Source organism: Vidua chalybeata, chromosome 3, assembly GCF_026979565.1.
Source record: "Vidua chalybeata isolate OUT-0048 chromosome 3, bVidCha1 merged haplotype, whole genome shotgun sequence".
Classification (NCBI taxonomy): Eukaryota; Metazoa; Chordata; class Aves; order Passeriformes; family Viduidae; genus Vidua; species Vidua chalybeata.
The window spans coordinates 24,751,287-24,777,834 of NC_071532.1; the positions used below are offsets into that span (position 1 = coordinate 24,751,287).

The 26,548-nt window shown below is 40.5% G+C and overlaps 1 protein-coding gene across 1 annotated transcript; it reads right to left on the reverse strand.

Moving 5' to 3' along the window:
- Window positions 1–156: 156 nt before the first annotated feature.
- Window positions 157–25,419, reverse strand: KCTD3 (potassium channel tetramerization domain containing 3). The gene is made up of 18 exons (XM_053936917.1): window positions 25,040–25,419; window positions 21,483–21,536; window positions 20,068–20,113; window positions 19,131–19,204; window positions 18,632–18,690; window positions 18,365–18,445; window positions 17,610–17,744; window positions 16,668–16,758; window positions 14,331–14,521; window positions 10,411–10,526; window positions 7,186–7,273; window positions 6,945–7,061; window positions 5,772–5,942; window positions 4,462–4,617; window positions 3,377–3,473; window positions 1,912–2,096; window positions 1,669–1,807; window positions 157–1,329 (listed from the first exon to the last, which is right to left on the reverse strand). The coding sequence occupies exons 1-18, from the start codon at window positions 25,111–25,113 to the stop codon at window positions 750–752; spliced, it is 2,454 nt and encodes an 817-aa protein (XP_053792892.1). The 5' UTR covers window positions 25,114–25,419; the 3' UTR covers window positions 157–749.
- Between the last annotated feature and the right edge of the window lie 1,129 nt (window positions 25,420–26,548).

Genomic DNA, 26,548 nt, shown 5'->3' on the forward strand with positions numbered 1-26,548 from the left:
TACTCCCATATTCATCTCTGTCCTTTTTCCAGAGAAAGTGACAAGGAAGCCCTCAAGAGACTGCCAGTTGTGTGTATTCTGCCAAGCATATTTTTATGCATTCTCTCAGTCACAATCAGCAAAATCCATCATCTGATACCACACATTTTCAGAAAGTACAAGCAACGCTCCTCTGGCAATTTATTTGGACTAGGAGGCAAAATCATATGCTATTTTGGATAGCTTCCTCCTTAACCTGCACAAAACATTTCAGATACCAGACAGCAGCATAAAGAGCAAGGATCCCATTCATTAAACAACACTACAGAGGCAGCTTTGTGAATTAGGCAAAATCCACCCAAGACAGCAGCAGCGCTGTAGAGCAGTGTGCGGCTGCATCTAAAGGGCATCCTCTGCTCAGCAACCACGTTTTCCTTTAGCACTGTCCCTTTCCCCAAAACAAAAATAATGACAACATATCGCATGCCTGACCACATTTACGCAAGAATGCACAACAATATTTTGGACCAAGTACCGTACTACATTTTGGAGCATTACATAAAGCCACACATTGATGTGGACAACCCTTCAAAGCTTTGGCAGCAGCTAGAAACTTCCTCATAACCTTACAAGTTTTATTCTGAACAGAATAAACCAGAATATTTATTTGAGAACAAAATCCCACTCAAGAAAAAACCCACACAATGTAACATCATGCCTGCTACCAGCCAGACAGCACCTGCACCTTGTTTTTGCTACCAGACACATTTTCACAAGCCCAATTCTTCCCATAAGTCATTCTTCCGGTGTCGTGGTGAAGCAGCTGTTTTTGTAGGTGATGGAGAAGCTGCACCAGGTAATTCAGGCCCACCTTCAGCAAGGGCTGGTGCTGAGGCCAGGAGAGGCACTTTCTTTCTTCCCAGGAAACCAGCTCCTTCAAATCCCATTTTCTTTTTGCTTTCTGCTTTGGTTTCATTCTCTTCTTCTGGTCCTCTTCTTCTGAGATCCAGAGAATTCTCTGGCAGGCGGTGAACCTCTGTACTGCAACACCCACCTGCATCTGTCATGCCTGTGCCTCGCACTTCAAGTGCTGTTGATTGGACTGCCTTCCTCTCAGCTGCACTGCCCTCAGCTGTTGCCTTCCTGGCCTCTGTCTGGTTTGAATTCCCATTTGCAGCAGCTGCCTTTTCTGTTGGGCTTTTGCTGGATAAGTTAAAAGCCTGGAAGTCCCGGTAACTGTGAAAGCTCTCTGTCCGCCTTGCTCTTGCCAAGAGGGGGCTTTCTCTGTATGGCCGCACAGAACCATACGTGGCAGTTTCGTGGATTGTTTCATGGTGCTGCAATTGGAGGCTTCAGAAAATACAAGAAGAGCAGATGTTAGGCTGAGAATAGCAGCTGGTTCTTCTGCACACCATTGCTCCCACCTACCACTGCAATTACCACTACAATAGCAATGCACTCATTACAGCCACCACACAAAGGCTTCCAGATCACTTCGGATTCTCAGAGGATACTTCGGTCTGCGCACATACAAACCAGTAGAAATCAAGGAATATGTGTGTGTAGTTCAAGCCACTTAGGGCATGAATTCAGAGGATCAGCTACGGCCTTCAATTCACCAAACCTGTTTGCCTACCTAAACAGCAAAACCTTTGGTGTCTGCAGCCGGTGCCACCCTTGGTGACTTACCTGGAATTAGATTCCCGAAGCCGGTTTGGCTGAACTACTGAGGTGGCAGGACTGATGTTGGGTGTGGCACAGCGAGATGTACTCAAGTCACACTGATCAAGGAGCTTCAGCAGCTCTTCCTCTGTGGGGCCACCAACATCTGCAAGAGAGAGAGCTCTTAGAGGCCAAGTCCATTTACTGCAGTCAGGTACTCTGAGGACACTAAAAAGAACCACACCACAGTCCTGGCCTAACACAACTTACCTTTGTCTTCACTCTTATTAACCATGTCCATAGCTGTGGTCAGGTCCCACATCTGGATGCTGCCATTGGAATGTCCAGTGAAGAGGTAGCGGCGTGGCCGGGAGCCCATCCTGCTGGATCCTTCACATTCTCGCACAGTAAAAGACGAGATGGTAGTGCAGTCAACTGCCTGGATCTCACAGATCCTACAGGAAGAGAAATCCCAAATTACCTGAACAATTGCATCTAGCAGAGTTTGGCCACTGAAGTCAGTACTGATTAATTTCTGAAGTCAATACTGGTTCATTCATTTTCTGAGAAGGCACAAAACTTGCCATCAGAAAAAGACCTTTTCTCCAGATGAAATTCCTTCCCCTGCATGACTGGCACACTGCTCAGCTGCAGACAATCCCTTCCCACCCCCAGTCCATCTGCACTCTTACTGCTTGATTATTAGGCAGCCCCCACATGTTCTACGTCCGTTTGCTATTTGCAATTATAAGAAAGCTAAGGCTCTCACAACAGTGACAGAAACCAGCCCTTTCATATGCTAGACACTCTAGGAAACTAACCTGCAGAAACAGCACATTTAACCACTACAGTTATACAAAAGATATCTATAATGTAGACATTATCTTTTTTGTCATATCACAACTGCAATTTCACTTGTCATGGCAGACCTCCATTGCTTTTTTCCCCCTTATTTTAGAAGCTTATGAGGAGTGATGAGTAGAAAAGGACTCTTAAAACTAAGCTGCTCATGCTCTGGGTAGTTTGTTTTACTGGCCCTTTGTAGTGAACTTTTCACCCAAGCAGTGCCAAAATAAGTCTTAATGTTGAGGCATTAATGTTTTCATCCAGATTCAAAGTTATTAGGCAAAAGATGCAAAAATGAAACATAGAACTGGGATCCATTGTCTTTTCTGATCTTGCCATCTTCCTAGCCTAACAGGAAGAAAAACAGCTGTGGATTTGACAACATTTTTTTACTATGTTGGCAGCAATGTTAGTAGAATATTATGAAGTCAAGCCTAAGAAAATAATTGAATAGATGACCTAGAAAACAGTGCCTCCATTTTAAAAGTTCTAATATCTTCAAAGCCAAGTGCAAAGAAAGAGAAACCCATTTGTGAGCAGCATAATCCCTGCCACCAGCAACTTCAGCATTAGTTTTGAAGTTAAATGTTAGCATGGTACCATGGTTGAGAGTCACATATTCTGTAGAGGTACAGAAATGTTTATTTTGTGAACTCCATCATGAAGTGAGTCTCTGATATCACACTTGTTAAAAAGCCTTTTGGCTTTGAGGTTATAATAATTGTTAAATAACAATTCTGTTACTGGCACACAAACGAGTTCAGCCAGAGCTGTCAAGCATAGGAGAAGACTGTTATGTGCAACTGCACACACTCAGCATGGAGCAGGGAGACATCACCACCCAAACAGGCCTCGTCCTGCCTCCTTCCCACTTAAAACATGGATGTACCTTTTCCCAGTTGAAGACAGCCTTACAAACAGCTTATTTGTAATTGGAACAACTTTTTGGATAAACACCTGTTGGTCATCTCGTTCACCAAAGGGTCCTAGAGGAAAAAAAGGAAAGATCACTTGTTGTTTGTTTGTTTGTTTGAATCCCCTCAACTTTTTCCCCAAACAGTTCTGAAGACCCAGACTCATATGAGTATGAACACTGCAATTTTAAAGTATCAGGACCAGGGAGCCAAAGATGACCAGTAGCTAGCAAAAGCCATCCAATGGTTAGCAGTCTCTACAGATCCAAATCAGTTTTTGTTGTTCTAAGGGACATATATTCTTAAGTTTGCTGTGTGTTTCTGGAGGAATTACTATGTCAGCACAAACCCTACCTTAGGTCTATATAATAACAGCAAGTAATTTGTTATTTTGCAGCTCCTTCATGTCTAAAGGCTTAATCAGATTACTTGCAACTGACCCCAGCCTGTGTTCACAGGGCATCCTATTCATCAAAGGTTCATTTGCAAGGCTCAGACCACCAAGGAATCTAAGCTACCTGTCTACCCATATTTACCAACATACATTCCTTCAGTACCTTGCTACAGCAATGTGCTAGCACCCTTTGCCTCTGCAGTTGCAAGGCTTCAGTGAATTTTGTCATGACTTCAAAGTAATTTAAGGATTTTTTCCATGCTTTGTTTAACCCCAGCTGAACACTGAACTAGAATTTGCAGTAGACCAAATGTTTGCTATGCTCATCTGCTTAACACAGTCTCCTGCGCTTTCTCTCGTTCTCTAGTTAAATCAGAACTGAAATGCTACATCAGTTTGCTCAAGGAAGAGGTGTAGTATCTGTGTTCCAAAGACCTTTTTGTTCCTTCTTCTGTCGTTCAGAGTAAGTCCTTTAAGTGTACTCACTCTCTACAGCCTAAATAATAATTTCAAGTGAATCTTACAGATCCTTGCCATCGTTTGAAAGGGAGAGCAATGTATAAGAGCTTACACTCATTGTCTTGCATGTTATAGGGCTGAAGGTCTGTTAAATCATTATAAAGACTAGTGAAGGTACAGGCACAGCACGACCCAGAGACAGCCTACCAATGTCATTTCCAGAACAGTAACTGCCATGACTCTCTGCTTCCTCCAGGGACAAGATTTTGAATGATGCAAGAGGTGTTGAGCCTGGCTGAGTTGAAATCATACCCCGGAACCGAGTCACAGTCCATGTCCGGACATGGTTGTTATCAGCACAAACTAGAAAGGAAAAGATCTGCATTTACAAGGGATGACAAGACATTTAGATAAACTTCTCTAATGATCGTCTACATGATAGTTTTTCAAGACTAAGCGATCAACAATTTAGTCAATGTGATGTCACACAACATCTCCAGACAATTTTCTCACAGTCTACAAATTCTTGCTGATGTCCTATTTTCTATTAGTTTTGTTTCTTCAGAAATTCAAACAACTGGGACAGGTGCAACACCAAACTAAGGTCTGGTCTAGCACCAATAGCCTACAAACCCTTTCAGTCCCCTGTCTGCAAATGCTAGGACAAGATGTCATGAGAGCAGCCTGGCAGCAGAACCCTCCTCTCAACAGCCCTATTCCATTGAATTCATTAATTAACTCAGTTTTGTACATAGAGATGTGCCCTCTCCTGGTACTGAAGGTTTAGCAGCAACTTGCAGGGGAACAGATGACTTCTGGGCTGTTTATTTGCAGTATAATTGGATACCATGTTCCTGTTCCTTTTTTTTTTTTTAATAATGAGATATCAGCAAGATGTAAACCAGTTCTCTGCCATGCCCTGGTTGCTGGATTCTGGATGAAATAGATTTTTACAGAGGAAGGAGTGACTGCATCTTCTCTGCAAGTAAGACACATTCCTAAGCATAAGGCCAGGACAAGCAGAATAGCACAACAGACACTGCAAGACTGCTGAGAAAAGAAACAGAGACAGCCCTTTGAGGTCACAGGAAGGCTTTTTCTAGGGTCCAGGAGGAGATGGTTTACATTTTGCTGCAGCCCAGAAAGCTTCTGAAAGGCTGTTAAAATAGAACTAGTGCTAAAGGACCTGCATACAACAATAAAACTTGACAGAGATATATTTGTTTACAAGCCCTTTTATTTCTACAAATGACAACGTTGGAATAAGACACAAATTAAAGAGTGAGTTCTAGTATCTGCTCAAATAAAACTTAGGCCTTTCAACTGCTAAAGGCTTTGAAGGAAGCTTACTTTAAGAAAAAGGATCCAAGCAAATCTAGCCCTTCACTTATCCCCAGATCTGTCCAACTAATTTCTATCACATGTAGGAAAGATGCAAGTTGTAGAGCATAGCATACAAATACTGCATTGCTCAGGAGGAGGGGAAGACCATCAGTACACATATGTGCACACATTACCTGACACGAGGTGTTTCTCTGAGAGCATGATCTTCGTGACAGGGCTTCGATGAACCGTGAAGGTCTGAAAGAGCTGAGGGCCAGACCCGACTGTCTCAGGGTGCTGTACAATCACCCTCACTGCTCCAGAGCTGGTGCCATATGCAATCTCAATCCAATTGCCACTTACACCTAAAACAAGCAAGAACACAGTTGTTCCTCCAGGAATAAAAGCTTGGCTCACTGGGGGCCAGGGAAGGAGACAGTAGAAAACAGTATTTCCAAGCTTCCACAGTAAGAAAGCTATGTTTTTTAAACACTGTTTTCTCATTATTTTCCCATAAACAGGGAGGGCATTTTGCCACTAAAATGACCCCAGGTTTGCTCAATTCCATACTTCAATTCCATGCTTCAACATTGTCTTAACAAAAACCTTTTTTCCCATTCTCTCCTACCTCCTGAAAGTGAAAGAAGACATGGATGAAGTCATATAGTCAGGTATTTTGGCACTCCTCACAGTGATATGGCCTATAGGTGCCACGTAACATTTATTTCTCTGCTTTAGTTGGAGGCAAATGGGAAAGCAAAGCAAAACAGAAAGAACTACAGTTCAAGAAGTCACTGCGGTATCCATATTATTATGTGAAAGTAACCACTTTCTCCCAGTCTGGGCTTTTTTGAGTTTTACTTTGTTTTGGGTTTTTGTGGTTGCTATTGTTTCTCTTTTTAATTTAAAAGATAACTGCACCATAATTTAAAAAGCATCATCAAGCTGCATATGGAAATGTTTCTTAGCATATTGGTTATAAAGTCAGACACAACAGCAAGGTTGTGTCTCCCCCTTACCCAGTTCAGCACAAACTATTTCAGCAAATAAAATTCATAATCTAAGTGCCTCCCTGGTGCACAAGGCTTAAAATCAACCAAGATAACATTAGGCACAGGCATTAATATAGAAATACATGTAAGTATATGTACCTATTTATAAAGATTACAGGTGTAAGGAAAAACAGCTATGCCTAGTGTTTATCATTAATTTGAAGATGATTAAATGAAGAAAAATTCTTTGTTTATGTCAAGTGCTACCTTGTATGCTTTAACCCTGCTAATCAGCAATAGGAAAAGTCCATTTAGAAAACAGAAAAGCACATTTCTAGCAAACTGTCAGTGAAGAGACTCTGTTAGAATACTGACTTGTTTTAGGTGTGAGGTAGACACTGAGAGCTGTTATAGCATCATTGGAGGGATCATGGTACAATTCTGTCACTAGAAGATCATTGTCTTTCATTCGAAGTGGGAACTTCTGCATGTCTGTGGGAAGGAGACATTTACCCTCATTAGACAGAGTTCTTCTGATGCAACTTAAGTCAACTAAAGAGTGTAACAAAAAAGCAGTAGCACCTTGTTTTTATTCCACCGTGTTTCCATTTCTTACCTATATAGTAGATAGAGCCATTGTTACAGCCCAGCAGCAGGAAAGACCCAGCAGTATCATAGCTTGTGATAGGAACAACATCCTGAACCTACCGTAAATAGAAAGGAAAAAATAATCAAATAAAGAATTTAGGTTATTACTTCCTCAGTTTTCAGACATTTTTAGTGTATTTTGTTGAACATGAGTTTGGTACTGGACTGAAGCCATTGTACACACACTTGCACGTACAATGGCATTCCTGAAATACTGCATATTCCTCTACCAAACTGCATCTGAAGTCCTGGAGTTCAGAAGGCAAATCAGCACAACTGCTCTGGAAGATCCTTCTGTGTGACGGAACAAAGCTTAGAGAGTTGCACCTAAACCATGTGTTCAAAAGTAGATATTTTCCCATATGCCAGTGAGTGTATTTCACCCTTTCTGTCCTCTCCCTTCTTCCGTTTCTGACAAGTCCTTAAGAGATTTCTGCACCAAGGAACTAGATATGTTACCTCTCTCTCTATGCCTTCTTTTATCCCAAGTTTTGTATCCCTCTGCCAAACTATGGAAATCTCTGCCTCTAGCAGATATATAATGAGGGGTAAAAATTCTTGTTCCATTACAGTTTCTCACTTCCAATACACAAAGACACCAAGCAAACTGGAAGACAGCCCTGTCATATTTTACTTACTGGTCTACAACTCAAGGTGAGGGATTACACATGCCCTTTCTTTACCCTCTAGGATTAAAAGGAGAGCTTATTCCTCCAAGTGGGACAGAGATGTCAAGCAAAGAAAAAGTTTAGCTTATCCTAGGTAAAGTGTCCTATTTCAAAGAATTCTTTTTTGCTTCAGCCCTGAGGAGGAAAAAGCCAAAAGCCATTTTATCCAGAGCATTCAAACATGCAGTGTCATGGTATTTGTCCTGTACTCTATGTTTCAGTCCGTTCACTTAATAGACCTTGAATACTAATTAATGGACATTTCAGCCTAAGTTCTCATTTCTCTCTGACCAGCATCATCCTTCCAATTGCTACAGAGACTTGAAAAATAATTTGCAGAATATTTACAATGAATCAGCTGGAAAAAAGCAAAATAAACTAACCAAAGAAATTTCCCCACATCCCAAAGAGCTCGGACTCTAAACCAGTACCCCTTCCTAACTTAAGGATTGTCTGTAAGCCCCTAAAACATTTTATCTTCTTTCCTTCTGCAGTAGAAAGAATTGCTTAGTGTTCCTAGATAGGAACACTAGAGGTGATTCAGCAGCTGCCATCTGCCAAGATGTGAACTTTCATTAGGAATCAGAGCAACTCTGTACAACAGTCACTGGTAAAGCATGGCCAGTGAGAATCCCCACTTTGCCTAGTAGGATTTTCTGTCACACTCTACTGCTTTTTTTACCTCTTACTCTATAGCACTTAATATTCTGTTTCCTTTAAGCTCTCCTTTGCTAAGAATTTCATTACTAAAGTATCTAGCACCCACACCCTCCTTCTCCTCCTTTTAGCACGCAACTGAAACACTGCCAGAGGAATAAGTACTAGGGAAACCACCCCAGCAGTCTGCTCAAATCTCCAAGAGGGGAAGAAGATGAAAGAGCCAATAAGATGCAGAGATCAGAATTACATCTTGAGGGTGTAATACATTAGAGATCACCATATAAGGAAGAATAGATTTGCACAAACGGAAGTAGAACTTAGAAAGACATTAGCCTGAAAGATAAAGTTGTTGCTTTGAAATGGCATCAGCACACTGTTCTACAAAAACCTCTCTCACTGAAGCAAGTATGATTGCATCTTAAGTCCAGAGCTGTGGGCAACTCATGGAAAGCAGTCAGTTAAATATCAGATATTCTCATTAGCAATTTCAAGATCAACCCTGCCACTTTACATCTTTATGGGGTTCTTCAAGAAAAGAATATGTTCTAAAGGGATATTAAGAGCTACAGGAAGACATTTGTGGGTTTGTTTTTTTTTTTTTTTTTCTTACTAGCAAATGAGCCCAAGATACAGAAAACATCTTGAAATTATGTTGTTTTGGGGTTTTTGTTTGTTGGTTTGGTTTTATGGGGGTGGATTTCGTTAGTTTTGTGTTTGGTTGATTTTGTTTGTTTGTTTATAAAAGGAGCTATTCTTATCCTTGAAAAAATAAAAACAGCCAAAATGTTTCATAGACACACTGGCATATAAGCCTCTCAAAGATTTCCTACTCTTCAATAAGAAATGCTTTCACTAATGGAATAGTCAGTCAAACTGAGGAACTATTCAGGTGATCAGAAAGATTTCTGTGGCTCCCCAGAAACAAAGATGATGAATGGGACATCAGGTTTTATTTCTTATGACTTGCTCCTTTAAAAAATACTGTTAAACATGAGCTTGCCAGATATCATTAAGTTGTCCCTTAACAGAAGATTTTGCAAACCATCAGTAGAACTTTAAATAATGTTTTAATTCAAGGCTGTGCTAACCTGTCTGTCTCTGCTGCAGAAGCAGAATTATCCCACACCTATTCTCTATGTTATTTGTTATTTATTAGTACTATCACTTAAGTGTCAAATCAGAACTTAATTAGCAAACAGTGCAGCAGCCTCAGGTCAGTTCTGCCTCTTGAGATTTGCAAGGCATTTTTGGGATTTTTAGCGCATCCACGTTTTGTGCCACAAAGGTGCACATCCAGCTGCGTTACATGCTTTGTTATTTGAATGCTCGACTGTTTCTCAGACTCATACTGACTCCATGGATCTCTCTATTTAATGTGCATTCTGACAACAGGAATCAGTGCAGCCAGAAGCATCCACACACAAGACAGGCATCATTAAAGTAGTCTCCTATTGTAAAGCAGCTTTGAAGATCCCCAGATACCAGAGTGCCTTCTTGTTTTCTTTCACATCGTCCAGAAATTGCTGTCACACATTCTCTACAATTTTATTTCCTATGATGCTAGTGAATTTTTAACGAACCTAGTAATCCATAAAAAAGTTTAAATATACTGGTACTTGACATTTATTGCCCCAAATCACACCACATCCTTTCATACGAAAGCCTAAAAAGCATGCTTCTTAGCAACACCAAACAAGTCAACATTCTGCTCACAGGCACAATACCCAGGTAATAAACTCTATAACACAAGTTAGGACTAAAAACCCTATGATGAGCATTTCCCACATGCTTTTAGATTATTTTATTCTCTTTTTAGTAGAAAGACATTCCAGCTTGTAAAAAGTGATGTGGAAGATTGAACAGACCTGCCAGTGCTGAGTCACAGCGTTCCATACTCCAACTTTCCCTGTATGGCTTGTAGCCACCAACTGGTTGCCAATGAAGAAGAGAGCATCTACAGGCACTCCAAGACTGAACACTCCTGCAAAAAAATGAAGAGGCTGTGAAGTTCATCTAAAATGAAGGGAAAAAACACAGTAACAATGGTATCTCTCTATTATTATCACATCACATCACATTTATTCCAGTAGCAAGTAAAGAACAGCCAAAACTTGGTTTGCAGTGTGATGTCATCTCTGCTAATACCATCATTATTTGGAAAGGAGGCAAGAGAAGCTAGAAGAGCAATTATGAAATATACAAACATTTTTCTACAGGAATCAAGTTCTCAAAAGACTTTAATATAAATAAAAAACTTGTATTACAACAAGCAGGAATTTTTGTTGTTTTGTGGGTTTTTTTTACCTGTGACTATAAAGCATCATTTAAGAAGCAGCAATTTCATGGGTTTTGCAAATTTGTGCCATACTAGTTTGCAATTACCTGTTAAAATATTGCAAATTCTTGATGACATTTTTTGTAAGTCCAGTCAAGTAAAAATAATTTGAAAATGGATTTCAGGAACTAGAATGACTACAAGGCTTCAGCCTTATTCTTTGTAACAGACTGAACAAGTCAAATGTGACCGTTTTTGAATGCATTCTAATTTCTCTTTTAGCAGAAATACTTGAACTCAGAAAAATAAGCAGCCTGCAAAAGCCTGCTTATTTCTTTCCATTCCCAGATCTTTTATTTGGTTGCAGTCCTTAAGCAGAGAGTACAGGCTAACAGGCAATTAAAACTTGAAGCTATATAGGGAAGCAGTTTCACCAATCATCACATACTATACAAATTTGGAAGATAAAACTTACCAGCAAATGTTGGCCTTCCAAGTAAAGGAAATGTGTCATCAACATCATTTCATTAATAAAAATCAAAACAGTGCAGCGCTTGACAGGCATTGATGGCTGTGGTTGCAGCTGACCTTAACATCTGAGGCCTTCCACAAAATTGATCCTTTATTTAGAGCTTCCAAGTCTCATCATAGATTCAATATGAATTACTTTAACTGAACTGCAAAGTTGGGTAGCATACCACATTTTGTACTGCTTACTGCCCATGTATTTAAAAGTTACAGCATACTCAAAAGGTCTGAGGTAATTTACAAGTTTGCAAGCTATTAAGTCTAGCAAAATGGCCTCATAATTAACTTGGTTTGTAAATAATTCTAGGCTATGTTTTTCTGCCTGGTAATTACAAAAATACTGGGGATACATTACAACACCAAAGTGTCAAGCTTCACTCACAAGTTTCTATTCCATCCTGCTCACTCTATATATTTATATTACTTCTCACTAGCATTCCTTAACTGCAGCAGATAGATGTTGTCAAAACAAGAGTATCCAATAGCTGGAAAATTCCTCAACATTGTTTAGGACAAACTCAAATGAACATACTGTCATTCCTACAAAAAAATCAGCCCTCTGTAACATCCAAGAAAGAATCTGAGGAAATTGTTTTAATTATGGTGCTAAACCATTTTCCAGGGCAAAGTACAATCATTCAATGCAGATAAGATTCAGCAGTACAGGGCACATGAAAAAGGCAGTAATAAAAAATCCACAGAAACAACTAGAATTGATTACTCCAGAGAAGGACGAGGTTCAAGGAAATCAAGGAAGACAGCTTGAATGGTCTGGAGGAATTTGAAGTGTCAGTCCTGCTTAGGCTCAACAATCTTGAGACTTGTCCACAGGGGAGACAACACTATATGTAATGACAGGCTCTTGTCCTAAGGGTCCCTCTCAGTAAAATACTGCTTACAGCAGCAAGCCAGCAGCAGTGTCTTATGTAAGTAATATCAAAAGGGAAGAAAGCGCTCTGGGAGAGCTCTATCACAGAGGTGCCAGCCCACACAATTTGCTGGGGATGGTGTTGCCAGGCTCCAGCAACTGTTTGGAACAAGTAGTTTCTTTCACAAGATAACAGCAATGTACTGTATCTCTAACACAAAGCAGCACTGCAAGCATTTGTCTCTACAAGGAAACAAAACAGCTAGGTTCAAGTTATAACTATTAAACACAAGCATTTTTTTTAAACCAATCAACATGACCTATTATTCAAAAGAACAGCAGTACATTTTGGTCAATGTCAGTCTGACTAGGAATTTCATCCTGTAGGCACTTTCTGTCTGCTTCCCCCCTTCTCCTGCCCCAAGTAGCAATTACTCTGTTTCACAGTGCCACTTGAATGCAGTACAGCCTGGTTAGCAAAAGTCCTTGCTTCAGTTTTGTTGCCATTTTCAGTCATAGTCTAAGCTACCAGAACCTTATGATATTGGCATATTTTAGTGTTTTTATTTGAAATTAAAGTCTACTTTTGTTTTTTGTGTCTCTTTGCACTTGATTTCAAAAAATCTGAGATGATGCTTCTTGTGTCTTACTGCAAATCCCAAGGTAACACAAGCAGCTAAAACAGAAAATGCAGGAGGAATGTAATGGCACAGTGCTTAAAGCAATGCCTGTTACAGGAATACAGCTGTCACACCAGCTCTTCCCTGTCCTTAAGATTCAGTCAACGGGAGAAAGAGAGAAGAAAAGGCTTCTCAGATCGGATAATTACTCACTGCAATTAATGGAAATAATTTCATATTCAACTGTTAGACACACCTTTTGTATTTTTCTTAAATACAATGGAATCTCCTTTTCCATTTTGCTGACCATGATTATATATAAGAACTCTATGAGTCACAAGTAAAAGAGCAGTACACAGCTCATACAAGACATTTGCCTTTCCCCATCTTCAAAGATGACTTAGTGTTTCCACACATTCATGCAGGAAAAAAACACAAACCCACAGCTATGTTAAATATCCATTAACATAGCTAGAAATTGCCTCAGAATCTGTCAAATAAGTTCTTTAAAGGCACACAGGTCAAAACTTGAATTTGGTAATTTTGACTTTAATTAATGGCTACGATAATTCTCAAGGCTTCCACTATGGAAATACATCTAATAACAAATTAGCTCAGCATTAAGTTTCAGAGAAAAGTGCTCACATAACCAGACTGCTGTCATACTTTATTAGCAGTATCCACTGCCAGAGGAAACAGACATTACTGGCACAGCAGTGGTTATTCAAACACCAGGGATTAGGCTAGAGGAAGTTCCAAATACCATTCCCTTCAATGCCTCCCAGATCTGCCCTATATTTGAACAGCAATGACATCAGATCAGTACCAGGGAATATTTACTTCTGGAAATATCTTCTTGCTGTTTCTAAAGCTTACAATTGTGTGTCGTTCACTGCCAAGGTGTATAAGCAATAATTCCTGTATCCTTAAAGGAATAGTGTGGGCTTTTTTCCTAATCTGACACCCAAGTTATTAACTCAAGAAATTTTCATTTTCCAGACTCCATTTATGAACCACATTTGACAGAGAACTGAAGTATTTTCATCATCTCTATGTAAAAATGTGGCTTTAATAACACAAAGGAAAGAGCAGAATCATTATATATCTGTAGGTTTCCACCTCCAAAGCTTAGATCCTTTGTGTTATGGCCTAGATTCAAATGCAAGTCTAGGGAAAATTTTAACTCTTAATTTGAATTTTTACACAAAAACCTCAAACTGAACAGTAAGTATTGGTAAGTATTGGTTACTATCTCTTCAGTAAACACAGCGCCCTTTTATTTTCCATCTCTTTGATTTTGAGACAGGATTCCTGGTACAGAACTGAAGGAAGTTAAAACACTGTAACAGGTTGTTGCACTATAGCTTGTTTTGTCACTCTGTGAAAGTGAATACTGAACACCAGAAATCACACATACCTCAGAACAAGGTCTCAGACTTCCTTCTAGTTAAACCCACACATAAAATAAAAAACAAAACAGGTGATGATAGTTACCAATTTCACTGCCACTACCACCATCTTGAATGCTCCACAAGATAATGCTACTCTCTGAGGCAACTGCAACCATCTTGTCCTTGTCTCCATGAGGTCCTCCAACCACCTTGGCATTGAGAGCCACCCGCTCAATGGTCCAATCCAGATAAGGACTGGTGAACACCTGCTGCCACCCAGATGACTCTTTAATTCTGGAAGGGCAAAGGGGAGAACAGGGAGCAGATGTCAGAAACTCAGGAACAGACAGCCCAGTCTAATCCTGAACCAGTGTGGATGATTCAGTCTTACAGTCTAAGCCACAAACTTCAAATACTAGAAGTAGATAAGAACTACAGTCTACAAGAGCTGCATTTTTTCCCATTTTGAAGTCTGATACTGCATATTATTTCAGTGCTTTGCAGCTACTGGAGTCCTGTGCTGGGCTTTTTCTTAATATAAGCACATCTGATATTAAAGTTATAAGATGAAACCAAAATCTTGGGCTAACAAACACGAGATAATGAGGTTCAATGTATGACTTTAGAAGAAAACTCTATTAATCTCCTTATATATTACCAAGAAACCAAATCATGCTTTAGCATAAAGCTCTGCTGTCCAGACACATTTTCTGTTTATGGTATACTGTAAGCAGATAGTACTGAACTGACTGTAAGATTTATTTATAGAGAATAATTTCTCTGCATTTTTAAGACTTACGTGGTGTCAACACAATTTATCTTACTTAAATTCAGGCAATAATTTAGATACTTTGCATTGGAGCTAAAGCACACTAGATCTCTGCAGTCAAGTTATAGAAAATCAAGAGCAGAAAGATATGTGTACTTTTTAGCATTGTTGCCATTATTTCACTTCAGTGTTACATCCTGCCTGGAGCTGAAGCACCCCAGACTACTGTGCTCCACCTACTACAGCTTCTGCGACATGCAGAAGTTGTAGTGAAGAGATTTAAGAGCACAATTGCAGTAGCAAGACTTTGAATGCAACAAGACATTCTTGCAACCCTTATGATCAAAATATAAAAGACTTTTGTCATACTTCAAAATTTAAAAAAAAATATTATCTTTAAGATTCACTGTACTTTACTGTAGAAGAATGGAGAAGGGAAAATTCCACCATTGTATTCCTAGAGCTCCTTCAAGTTTTGGAAGATAAAAAGAATACAAGACTGCGACCTTCAGTCTCTGTGAAGAAAAGCAGCACTTTAAACTAGCATGTTGACCTGCACTCTCTTTAATGAGCCATTCACGTCTGACATGGTTCATCAAAAGCATCACTCATAACATAATTTCAATGGCAAAAGGTCTTGTTAAGTAGTTTACCAAGCAGGAAAGAGGCAGAATCTTTCACTTAAAGTGAGCTAGCAACCAAGGAAAACAGTCGGAGATAAAATCCTAAGAAGGGCACAATTAGCAAAAAAACAGTTGAAAATCATTGCCTCTTTCTCTGTCAGACAAAAACATTAAGCAGAGCAAGGGAATCCACATTTAATACAAATTAAAGCCAAAAAAATTGCAGTGGTGAATGCAAGTTAGACGTGATTTAAGTTACAAAGTTTAAGCAACTGAGTTAATATTCTAGAGAGTGAAAAAGGCAGCAAAGTATGGCTTTAGCTTGGCAGTAAGCAGAAAGAAGCTGTTCACATTACATTCTTTTCCCCTCTTTTTGTGAACCACAGTATTAAAGCCATGTTGGCTTGGTCTGGGCAACAGCTCTTGTTAAAAGCTGAATGGACTTTCCATCCAAAAGACAGCCACCAATTAAATCAAGACTATGAGATGTAAACTAAAGACAGCTTCTGTGTTGTGGAGGTATCGCTTATCTTCACCAAATCTTAAAAAACAGCTAGTTTGTTTTCAAGACATTGAAGACGTTTTTCAGCCATTCAAGTGAAGTAGCAAGTATTTAACAGTTCTGCTCAGGAAAAAAAAAAAAAAAAAAAAAGGTAGCAAAATTATGTAGCAAAAATTCATTAACTGTTTCACCTTCCTTGATAGTGTAATATCACAGACTGTTTCCAAACTCACAGCAGGAAAACTTTTTAAATTAATTTCCATTGAAAAGCCTGCTTTAAAACAGGCTTTTGAAGCAGTCAAAAGCCTGTTTTATTGGAGTAAATTTGCAACTTTTTCAACAGTATCAAGAACTGACATCAAAGCAAAATCTGAGTTCCTATCAAGCAGGTTATTTTCACCAAAGAAAAGCAGTAACTCATATTCATAGGATGAGACTGAATGTATTTACTACTGCTATTTCAGAGTAAACATTTTGCTTTGCTCTTAGCCAATAATAATATTCTTTTTTAGCTTCCTGTAAACTGACAAGCAACTCTATTCCTACCTGTAGCAAACAGCAAAATGGGCATAGGCAGCTACTATCCAATTGTGGTGGCCAGCTACTATTAGGACTTTGCGTGGATCCACAGGAAATCCTAAAAACAACAAAGCTGAAGTCAGGCAAGTGATGAGTATTAGATGAGCAGAGACATCTATAACAGGATAGAGCTCTCTGCTAGGATGTGCAACAGAAACTCTGATAATTAAGTTTTCAAGAAACATTTTCAGCAAGATTCTAGTTCACAGTATTGTTCCTCACAGCCTTGGTATGCTACGGAACTAATGCTTGAAGAAAGCACCTTTAACCTCCTTTTATCCAGGACTGCCTGCTTCCAAACCTCTAGCAGCTCACTGAGAACCAGCAATTCATATCCTTCTTTTATATTACATAGATTTACCTTTAACATAGTCTAGTTTTTCCTAACACTGCTACGATTTACAGGATTATGACAGAAATACGACACTTCTAAGAGCATCATTTTGCTTGCAAAGTCAAAAGCTGGAAGATTACATACTTCAGGTCTATCTCACAATTTTTCTGTGAAGATTACCTTTACTCTAAAAACTCGGCTCTTGCAGGGCAAGTGAGGCCAAGACCAAGAAAGAGGTGGAAGAGCAGGAATTAGGCCCTGAACAAAGACCAAAGAGACAGTGGCCTCTCTGGTTTTTATTATGGTTTTAGTAAAGTATAAGGCATTTGTCTAAGGGGCCATGCTAAGACTGCATGAAGAAGTTTGATTTGCCTTTCTCTCAAGCCTCACACATGTCCTGTGTAGCAGTGAGCTTTCAATACTGTATACGGAGTAGTGTTTAACTAAGTATTCAGCAGTTTTAACCAGGCAAACACAGAATAGCAGATTTAAACCAGATTCAGCCACACAGTTCTTATTTCCCAGAGACATGCATCTTTGCAATTTGCTTTGGTTTTAAAACTGACACTCCTCACCTAGTCTGACTGTACCTTCCCCCGTACCAGCAAGTGTAGGCTGGACACCACCTCCATGCATCTCACTCTCATTCTGACCCATTCTGATGTCGGTCAGTGGCCCAGTAGTATTATTTATCTTACGGCTGGGAATGCCTATTAAAAAAAAATAAAATGTTTTGTGTCCCTCCTTAAACTTCAGCAATATAACAGATATTAGTTCGCTTTAAAAATACATGATTAACACTTGTGCTTAAATTCTGATGAAAATTTAATTTATCTGCTACAAAAAAACAGGCAATCCTGTAACACTGAAACAGAAAATGCTTTACCTCTCTATGTTGACATTCACCATCTAAGGAATTATCTTCAGAAAACTTGTCAATAATTGACAAGATATCCTTTAGACCTCAGGTTAATACATGAACTGTGTTCATATCTGCAGAGAATTTAAAAAGTCTAACAGGTACTCATGTTGGTAAGGAAAGCTCTTTAGTGGTGATTTGTCACCTAGGCAATAGGACACCAAAGGTAACTCTATGTTCAGAAAGAAGAAAGCACCTCACACTGATGACATTAAACTGAAAGGCTCCTGAAGAGCCTCTGCTCTAGTCTATAACCAAACACAGCCTGCTTAGTACTAACGTGCCACACCCCCTGCCCAGTATTCCAAACATGCTGTTTTTTACAGCACAGCGATCAAAGTCCTAGGTTTAAATCACAAGTGACAGTAGCAAGTGACAGCAAGCAACATCAGACCATGAATACAAGAATACCTGGAGGAGGTAGGTAGCCATGAAAAAGGACACTGCCACAAGATGAGCGTTCCAGTTCTTCACAAAGTAGCAATCTTCTCACTAAAGAAGAAACCCAGATATGACCGCAGCTTTCACTTCCTTGAAAATATTACATTATCTAAAATATCCTTCTGTTTTTCAAAACTTTTACTTTGAAAATCTTCAGGGTCACAACTGCCCAGGATTGGCCAGTAGACCATTACTACAATAATAAGATGAGCTCACATTAAGGAAAAAAAAAGTTACCTAAAGGAGTGATTCCATAGAATTCAGCTTCATGCCTGAGAACATTAATACTCACTCCCCTGGAGAAACAGGAAAAAAACCAAAAATCGACAAGAACAAAGTAAGTCAATACCTTGAATATAAATGCTTGCATATAACTGGATATTACAAATCTAAATATCAAGCTACCTAACAGTTTATCGAATTACCACAAAATGCATTCAACATGTTGATGTTTGAGATTTTAAAGTGATCTTAATTTGACTCAATTTTCATTAAAATAAAGATATAGAAACAATAAAGAAATACACTACAAGAAGTGGTCTACATTACAAGAATCTACTAACTAAAGAGAATGTCACCATTTCTGCCTCCACCATGACATACATATATTCTAGGCATGGCCCAACATCTATGAGGGAGCTGAGCCACGTATCAGGCACCCAATTAGATGAGTCAGATGAAATATTTATCATGTGAACAAGTTTTCAAATGCTTCTGATTGAAATGAACTTCTTACCGTAAGTCCAACTCCTTTGTGCGAAGAAAATTTAAAATGGGTGCAAATGCTGCGGGATCTCGATCAATAAATATCTGCAAAGAAAAATTTCTGTCCTTGAGTACTATTATGGAGCAACCATCAACTAAAGTGCTATTTTATACTGAATGTGGGAAAGAGGAGTTGAAGATGAGGAAATGAGCAAACAAAACTAAAAGTTTTTGAGCCTCTTCTTTGTTCTCATTATTCTACTGTCCACTAATTAAACATCCCTACAGGACACACATATAAACACTGTTGCAAATACATGGCACTTAATAAATCTATTTATTCTTTAGGTTGTTTAGGTTCTAGTCTCCACAAAGGACAATGGATACTTTCACTTTCTAGCATGTGTTCAATATGCAGTAACTGTAATAAGATCTCAAGACAGGTTTTGACTTTTTAAAATTCAATTACCATCAAAACTACCTCTACTTTTAGCAAAGTACTTGTATGCCTTACTATTGCTCAGCAACATTACTGTAACTATAGTTTCCCATTTAAGAGTATCATACCCACAGACTGAAACGGCCATGCTACATGTTTTTACCAAAAAAAAGGTGCTACATTTCCATGTTGGATTACTCAACTACACATGCAATGCCTATCTAATGAAAATTACACCTCCCTGCAATACAGCAATTGGCATTTGCTTGTTTAAAAAAAGTAGAGTTACTGTTTCTACAATACTGGTACAATGCAGAATTAGCATAGAAGTATGAACATTGTTCAATTTCACTTAGCTTGAAACAAAGATGAGAACCCAGAAAGGCAGAGGTGTCACTCATTTTTATGAAAGTTTAGCCTGACTGAAGCAGTATAATTCCACTAGCACCCACTGTGAAAATGCTTTAGGAGAGAACCTAACCAAAAGCATAACATCAAATTAATGAGTTACAGCACGTTCATTACTCACAGCACCAGTTTCATCCTTTAGTGTTGAAATTCTTCCGCTCAGCAAACTGAAAAACAGGAAATCTTCATTAGATGTCCCCCAGAAATGTACTGACACAAACATAGGGTAGGAACACTCGGGGTCAGTTAGGTCTCCTTGGTTACTTTTTGGTAACACAGTTCACCAGATCAAAGAAAACAGCTAGAATGCTGGAAGAATGAAATATCTCTCCTGGACAAAGGAAAAGTGCATGCACACTTACGAAAAAACTCAGAGCTGCATCATAAGGACTTTCAGATGCCCAAAGAAAATAGACACAAGGCCTAGCCTTAAAGGATGAAAACGTTTTCCCAGGCACTTAGAGCACTGTGTAGTTTGTTAAAATCTAGTTAAATTGGTAAAAGCTGTTAAAGCAAAAATGATGAGTAAACAACCCAGTCTGTAAGGACTTACTGGACAAAAGTGGGATGAATTAATTTTTACACAATTCTACTTCAAAGTTTTTCTCCCATCACATCAAAGTACTTTTTTTCCAGACCCATATAAAACACAATGTCAAAATCTCATTTTACAGGTAAGATGGACACCAACACCAACAGCTTTCATTTAGTTCTGGATGACAATTATCTGAGATTTTCCAGAATTGGAAAACTTTCAGGACAACTTCCTTAGCATATTTTGTGTTGAGAGACTGGGGAATAGCATAAGACTTGATCCTAGTGCCTTTCCTCGCACGCCTGAAGGTGACATTTCCCTGGCATTTCATTTATCTGAACATCTCAGTAAAATAGGAACAGGAAATGCTGCATATGTCAGCTGCCAGGCTTTTATTAGGAAAGACATCTAGAATATAAAAATTGAATGTAAGGAAGCAAAATTGCCAGCATTTAGGTCTTCCTTTGTGGGTTTAGATTAACTGGGGTGATAGAGGTACAGCAGCTGTAGAACAAAATATGAACCTGCAGAACTAGTAATGGCAGTGACGTAAAAGGAGGATGCTCAATAATTCAACAGCTTCTGTATCACAAATTAAAACCCTCAAAACTTTGAGGTAACTCAGTGTAGAGCAATAACTCAAAAAAACCCCAAATCAAACAAAACCAAAAATGTTAAAGGCACTGCTAATGCATATGGCCAGTAAGATCATAAGTGGTAACAGAGTCACAGCAGTCAGTGGCATGCCCCTTTCCTGCAGAACTGGAAGTTACTTCCACAATACTCCATCTAAAAAGTGACAGCTCCTCAGCACATATAAGCTGCCATGGCTACATTCAAGCAAGAAGATGTCTCCTGGGTAACAGCTTACTTCAAATGAATCTGTCCATTGCTTGAGATGGAGGGAAAAGCACTAATACTATTTACAACATAAATTAAGAGCTGAGAACATATTTTTTTTTAATTTGTGTTTGTTAAATGTGATCATATATTACAAATACCTGGAAAAAAATGAGTCTGGAATCCACATCAATGTTTGTCTTGATGTGCTGAACCTATGAAAACAAAGTTACAAGTTCAGAATCAACTGTAAAATTGGAAAGAAGCCTGTTTTATCTAAAATTCCTTATTTGTCTAACAAAGTTAATATCAAACAGGTTTGGGAAGTTTGAGATGTTTAAAATACCTGCAACAAGTCAGGCGTTGCAGATTCTTTGCACAAATTGCCCTTAAAGCATGAAGCAGGACTGCCTGGAGACCACAAAAGTAACATTCTTTTATATGTTTGTAACATACTGTCCCAAACATCCGGTATTTCCTGGTTCTCACACTTCAACATCAATGTTTGCAAAAAAACAGGTCCACAAAACCCAAACACTATTCCACACACAAAACCCAAACAGTAAAATACGTATTTATCATCAGTGTGCTGTATTTGTCAATAACTGCACACTACTCTGCTGCTTTTACTTAGGACTGAAAGGGTGCTACATTATGCACTGCCAAAGACTACAGTGAGCTTCAAGTTAATATTTTATAGAAACATTAATTATTTGCCATTTTGGTATTTGGGCCCCTCTTGGGGAGGAGGCAGGGGCAATAACAGTTAAAAGAAAAAAAAAAACATTATTTACTCTGAATCATATTGTGAAATAATACAAATTATAATATTACTTATAATGCCAGACAATACTTTACATAATAAATAACTATGGATTATTTTATTCTACTTCTGGTTTTGATTTAACATGAAGGATGACAGCTGAACTGGCAGCTTAGACAATGAGCTCATGCTCTGCATCACTCTCTGGCTGTACATATCCTCTTACTAGTGCCACGACTAAGAAACCTCTGGTGACCTCTTCGTTAATGGAAAACAAAAAGGATATGAAAAAGTAAAATTCCATTACAACTTGCCACCTAGTGCAGGATTACAAAATATTTTCAGAATAAAAATACTTATTCATAATTTATCTAATTTTCACTGCTAGTATTTTCCAGGTTTGAAGGAGAAAATAAAAAGTAAACAAATCCCATTACTTTATGCCCCCTAAGAGACAGAAACACAGAGGCCATGCGGAACTATATAAATCATGGATTCTGCATCTGCAAACATAACAATGGCAAATCTGTTCTTAACAGAAAACCTACAGTGTCAGTGTTCTAAGCACAAGCATGCACAAAGCCTTTCCTGAAAAAAATAAAAAACATTTCCCTAATATACTTCTAAGTAGTTTTGCTCAGCTTTTCTTAGCAGTAATACAGCTCACTGCCTCTGTCTACTTTAAGAGTAAGGGATGATTCATTCAACTATAATATAGCATGTGAAAACAATGAATTACATGAATTTTATCCAGAATTAATCTAGACACTGCTTGTTAATATAGGGATTGATGCAACATCACCATCATCCTCTTTCAATTTTATCAGCATGCTCAGACAGCCCCAGGATTTCCTGCCTATAATTTAGCACTATGGTACCAGTTTAGTAAGCAATAGCTCATAGTAATGTATACTTTAGAACTTTTAATACATAGATATTAATCTATGTAAACAACCAGACAGAGTCCTCCTTTCCAGGATGCAGAAAGAAGCTTAGCCAGCAACATTTACATGCATCGGTGCATCTGCAGCTCCATGCAGCGGTCAGACAGGCATCATATAAGAAAAAGGAGGCAAACGCAGGGCAAAATCCTCAAAAGACCCTTAAACATATACCAGCTTAAAGTTATTTTAAAGAAAATATAAGCAACTGGAAACAGATGTGCCAAGTGAAAGTTATAAAACAACTATTTTCATAGTCTATTGTCCTTGTGGAGTTACATTGTAACCAGAGGGAGATACAGAGTCAAAAGAATTCACCCAATTTGATACAGTAATTTCTGTGAACGTTAACTTGCAAGAGACTTTGTTCACAGTAAAGGAATTCACTAAAGTTGTGACCAGGAAGTGATGGAGCCATCACACACAACAAAGAAGTCCTGACCGTCCCAGGGAGCAGTGGAGACCTCCTGTCTGAGCATGGAAAAGCTGGGGTCTCTGTAGTACGTGCTCCAACATCTCGTGTCAGAAACAGAGAGGAGTGCTCATTTCCGCTTCTCATACAATTCTACAAACAACACTAAGAGTTTCAGGTTTCTAGTGAGAGTAATGAGAACTACTGAAGAGGAGGAAACGTGTACAGTACCCTACTCTCACCCACTTGCTGTGCACATCTCCACTCCACTATCAGCTAAGAGTCACCTGCCTTTGCAAACTGAAAAACATGGCTCAGGTGTAGTTTTCAAAGGACATGGGCACTACCAAGGGAAGCTGAGCTTGCAAAAGACCAAAACTTCTCACACAGATGTACTATAGTACAGAGTCTCTCTATTAAAGAAGAAATATCCATGCACACATTTCCTATTGCTTACATCCAAATGTTAACTAATTTGCCTCATTCTTCCCACTTGTAGGCAAGCCCTCCGAGGGTGTGTATTTCTTCCCTGATTAGTGCCCTTTCCATAATTCTCTGTTCTCTGCAGAGGCATTTAATAAAGAGAGCAGCTTTAAGATTCCACAGGTAATTAAATCTTAAAAGATAAACTGGCCTGTAATTTCAGATACAGAGTTCACTGAAGAACCTTATGCAGCATAACATGAAATCTGGTCCAAGCCTACATCAAAGTAATCCCGAAAGCATCATTAAAGGTGAGTTTCACCTGTGTAAGTTACAAGCAGTTTCTCTGGGCTGAACCAAGTTCTTAATGGCTCACTAAAGCAAAGGAATTCTGCATCGATTTCTAGGGCACTCTAGTTTAAGAAAGGCTGCAGCACACAATTTAGTTATCAGATCAAGTCCATGCTCCGAGTAATGCAAGAAAATTCTTAAAATAGGAGTAGTAGTTCCTACTACTTATAGCTAGTTCCACGTTGTGCACATTACTTGGGAAAACACATTACTTCAGTTTCCACTAGCTACAGCAATCTGAATGATTTCATGCTCGAGCATTTTGACAGGAATGTTTGCACTGTTTATCACGCAGATTCTGACCACAGCTGTCCCACAATTCTCTGCCTAGCCTGCCAAAACGTCTACATCTGCCAGCTTCCACACTTCCAGCGTACGTTTGAAAACAATACAGCTCTTTATTCTTGTTGATACCAGCGGTATCATATCAGCGACTTTAATCCCTTACTCTCTGAGACTGTTCACTAGAAGCCTACAGATGTGATGAAAAAGCAAAGCTTCTATCCCTGAAGAAGCAGGATTCCAGGAGTCTCGAAGGTATATGTAGAGCAGGCTGCCCTGGCATCGTTGGCACGCGGAGCTGCCAACCCGCCCCGTGCCCGCCTCCGGGTACCCCCGGCCCCCGCAGAGCGCTGGGTGAGGGCTCATCCCGGCCGTCCCGGCGGCAGCACCAGAGCGCAGAGCCCCGCGGGGCAGTCCCAGGCGGGTCAGCACCGCCGCCCTGCCGGGCCGGGCCGGCCGAACCCCCGCCACGGCCGGGCGGGCTCCCGCTCGGCGCTGCCCCTCGCTCGCCGCCCGCCACCGCCGGCCCCGGGCCCGCCCGCTCACCTGGTGCCGCCCACGTTGAGCTGGATGATCTCCCCGCTCCCGGCGCCGGCGAAGCCGCCGCCGTTCCCCGCCATCTTCCCCGCCGCCTGCTCCAGCCAGCGCCCGCCGCCGCCTCCCGCCGGGACCTCGCGGTCGAGGGAAGGAGCGGCGGAGCCGGGCGAAGGCGGCAGGGAAGGAGGCGGCGGGGGATCGCCCGGCGGGGGATCGCCCAGCGGCGGCCGCTGCAGGGTCGGCGGCCGGCCGGGCTGCGGCCCCACGGGCTCCCGGCGCTTAGGCCCGGCCAGCGGCGGAACAGGCCATGGCAGCACCGGCAGGAGGAGCGGGGCCGGCGCGGGCCGAAAGGCCGCGGAGCGGAGGAGGAACGCGGCCGGTGCAGGAGGCGGGGCCGGCCCCGCTGCGGCGGGAGGAGCCGGCAGCGCCCCGCGGGCAGCGACGTGCCCGGAAGGGGCCGGCGGGAGCCCGCCCGCCCCGGGAGCGGCGTCACGCCCGGGGCGCTGGAGCCGCGGTGGCAGGGTTGTCATCTTGTGTGGTTTTAAAGGAACGAGGAGCTGCCCCTGCCGCCATCAGGCGCCAGCGACCCCCGCCTAAAATAAAGAGAAGGGCAACGCGGCTCCCAGATCTTCCCAGGTGGAAGGAAAAGGAGGCTCAGGGGTGACCTTATCGCTCTGTGCAACTCCCTGAAAGGAGAGTATAGCCAGGTGGAAGTCGGTCTCCTTCAGGCAACCAATGACAGGACAAGAGGCCACAGCCTCAGGCTTCGGGAGGTTGAGGTTGGACTTCAGGATGAATTCCATCGCGAAAAGGGTGATCAGACTTTGGAGTGCGCTGTTCAGAGAGGCGATGGAGTCACCATCCCCTAAGGTGTTTAAGGAAAGACTGGATGTAGCACTTTGTGCCATACTTGAGTTTGGTTGACAGGGTGGTGCTCAGTCATAAGCTGGACTTGAGAGGTCATTTCCAACCTCATTCTGTGAAAGCCATGACTAGAGTGAGATCTTACTTACCCACAGGCACCCTAGGCTTAGGAGCTCAGACCTCTGGTCAATGCCAATTCCATATGAGAGAGGCACGAAAACAGAAACTTCCTTGAAAACTCGACGAGAAGGCAGCGGGGGCAGCACTGTAGAGTTTAAAGCCTGGGTTGCAGCCTGCAATCATTAATCAAATTCACCAATTAAAGGACAAAAATATTAGACATGACATATCCAAGCCTACAATGCAGGCTTTTCAGGAAAAAAATCTATCACATCACCCCATAAAGAAAAATTGAGATGGAAATAAATGATAGTGTGGTTAGTAAAGGAACTCATAGAATCATGGTTTATATTTTTGAGGGCAGGCTTTATGATCAATTCCTACACTCAAACAAGGAATAGAATAAGCAAACCTGAGCCTAAATTTTAAGTGACATTTACCTAGACAATGAAAACTCACACGGAGGATCCAGGCTCTGTTTAAACCTAATGTTTTTCCATGGGACTGAATGGATAGATTTCAATCATGCTCAGA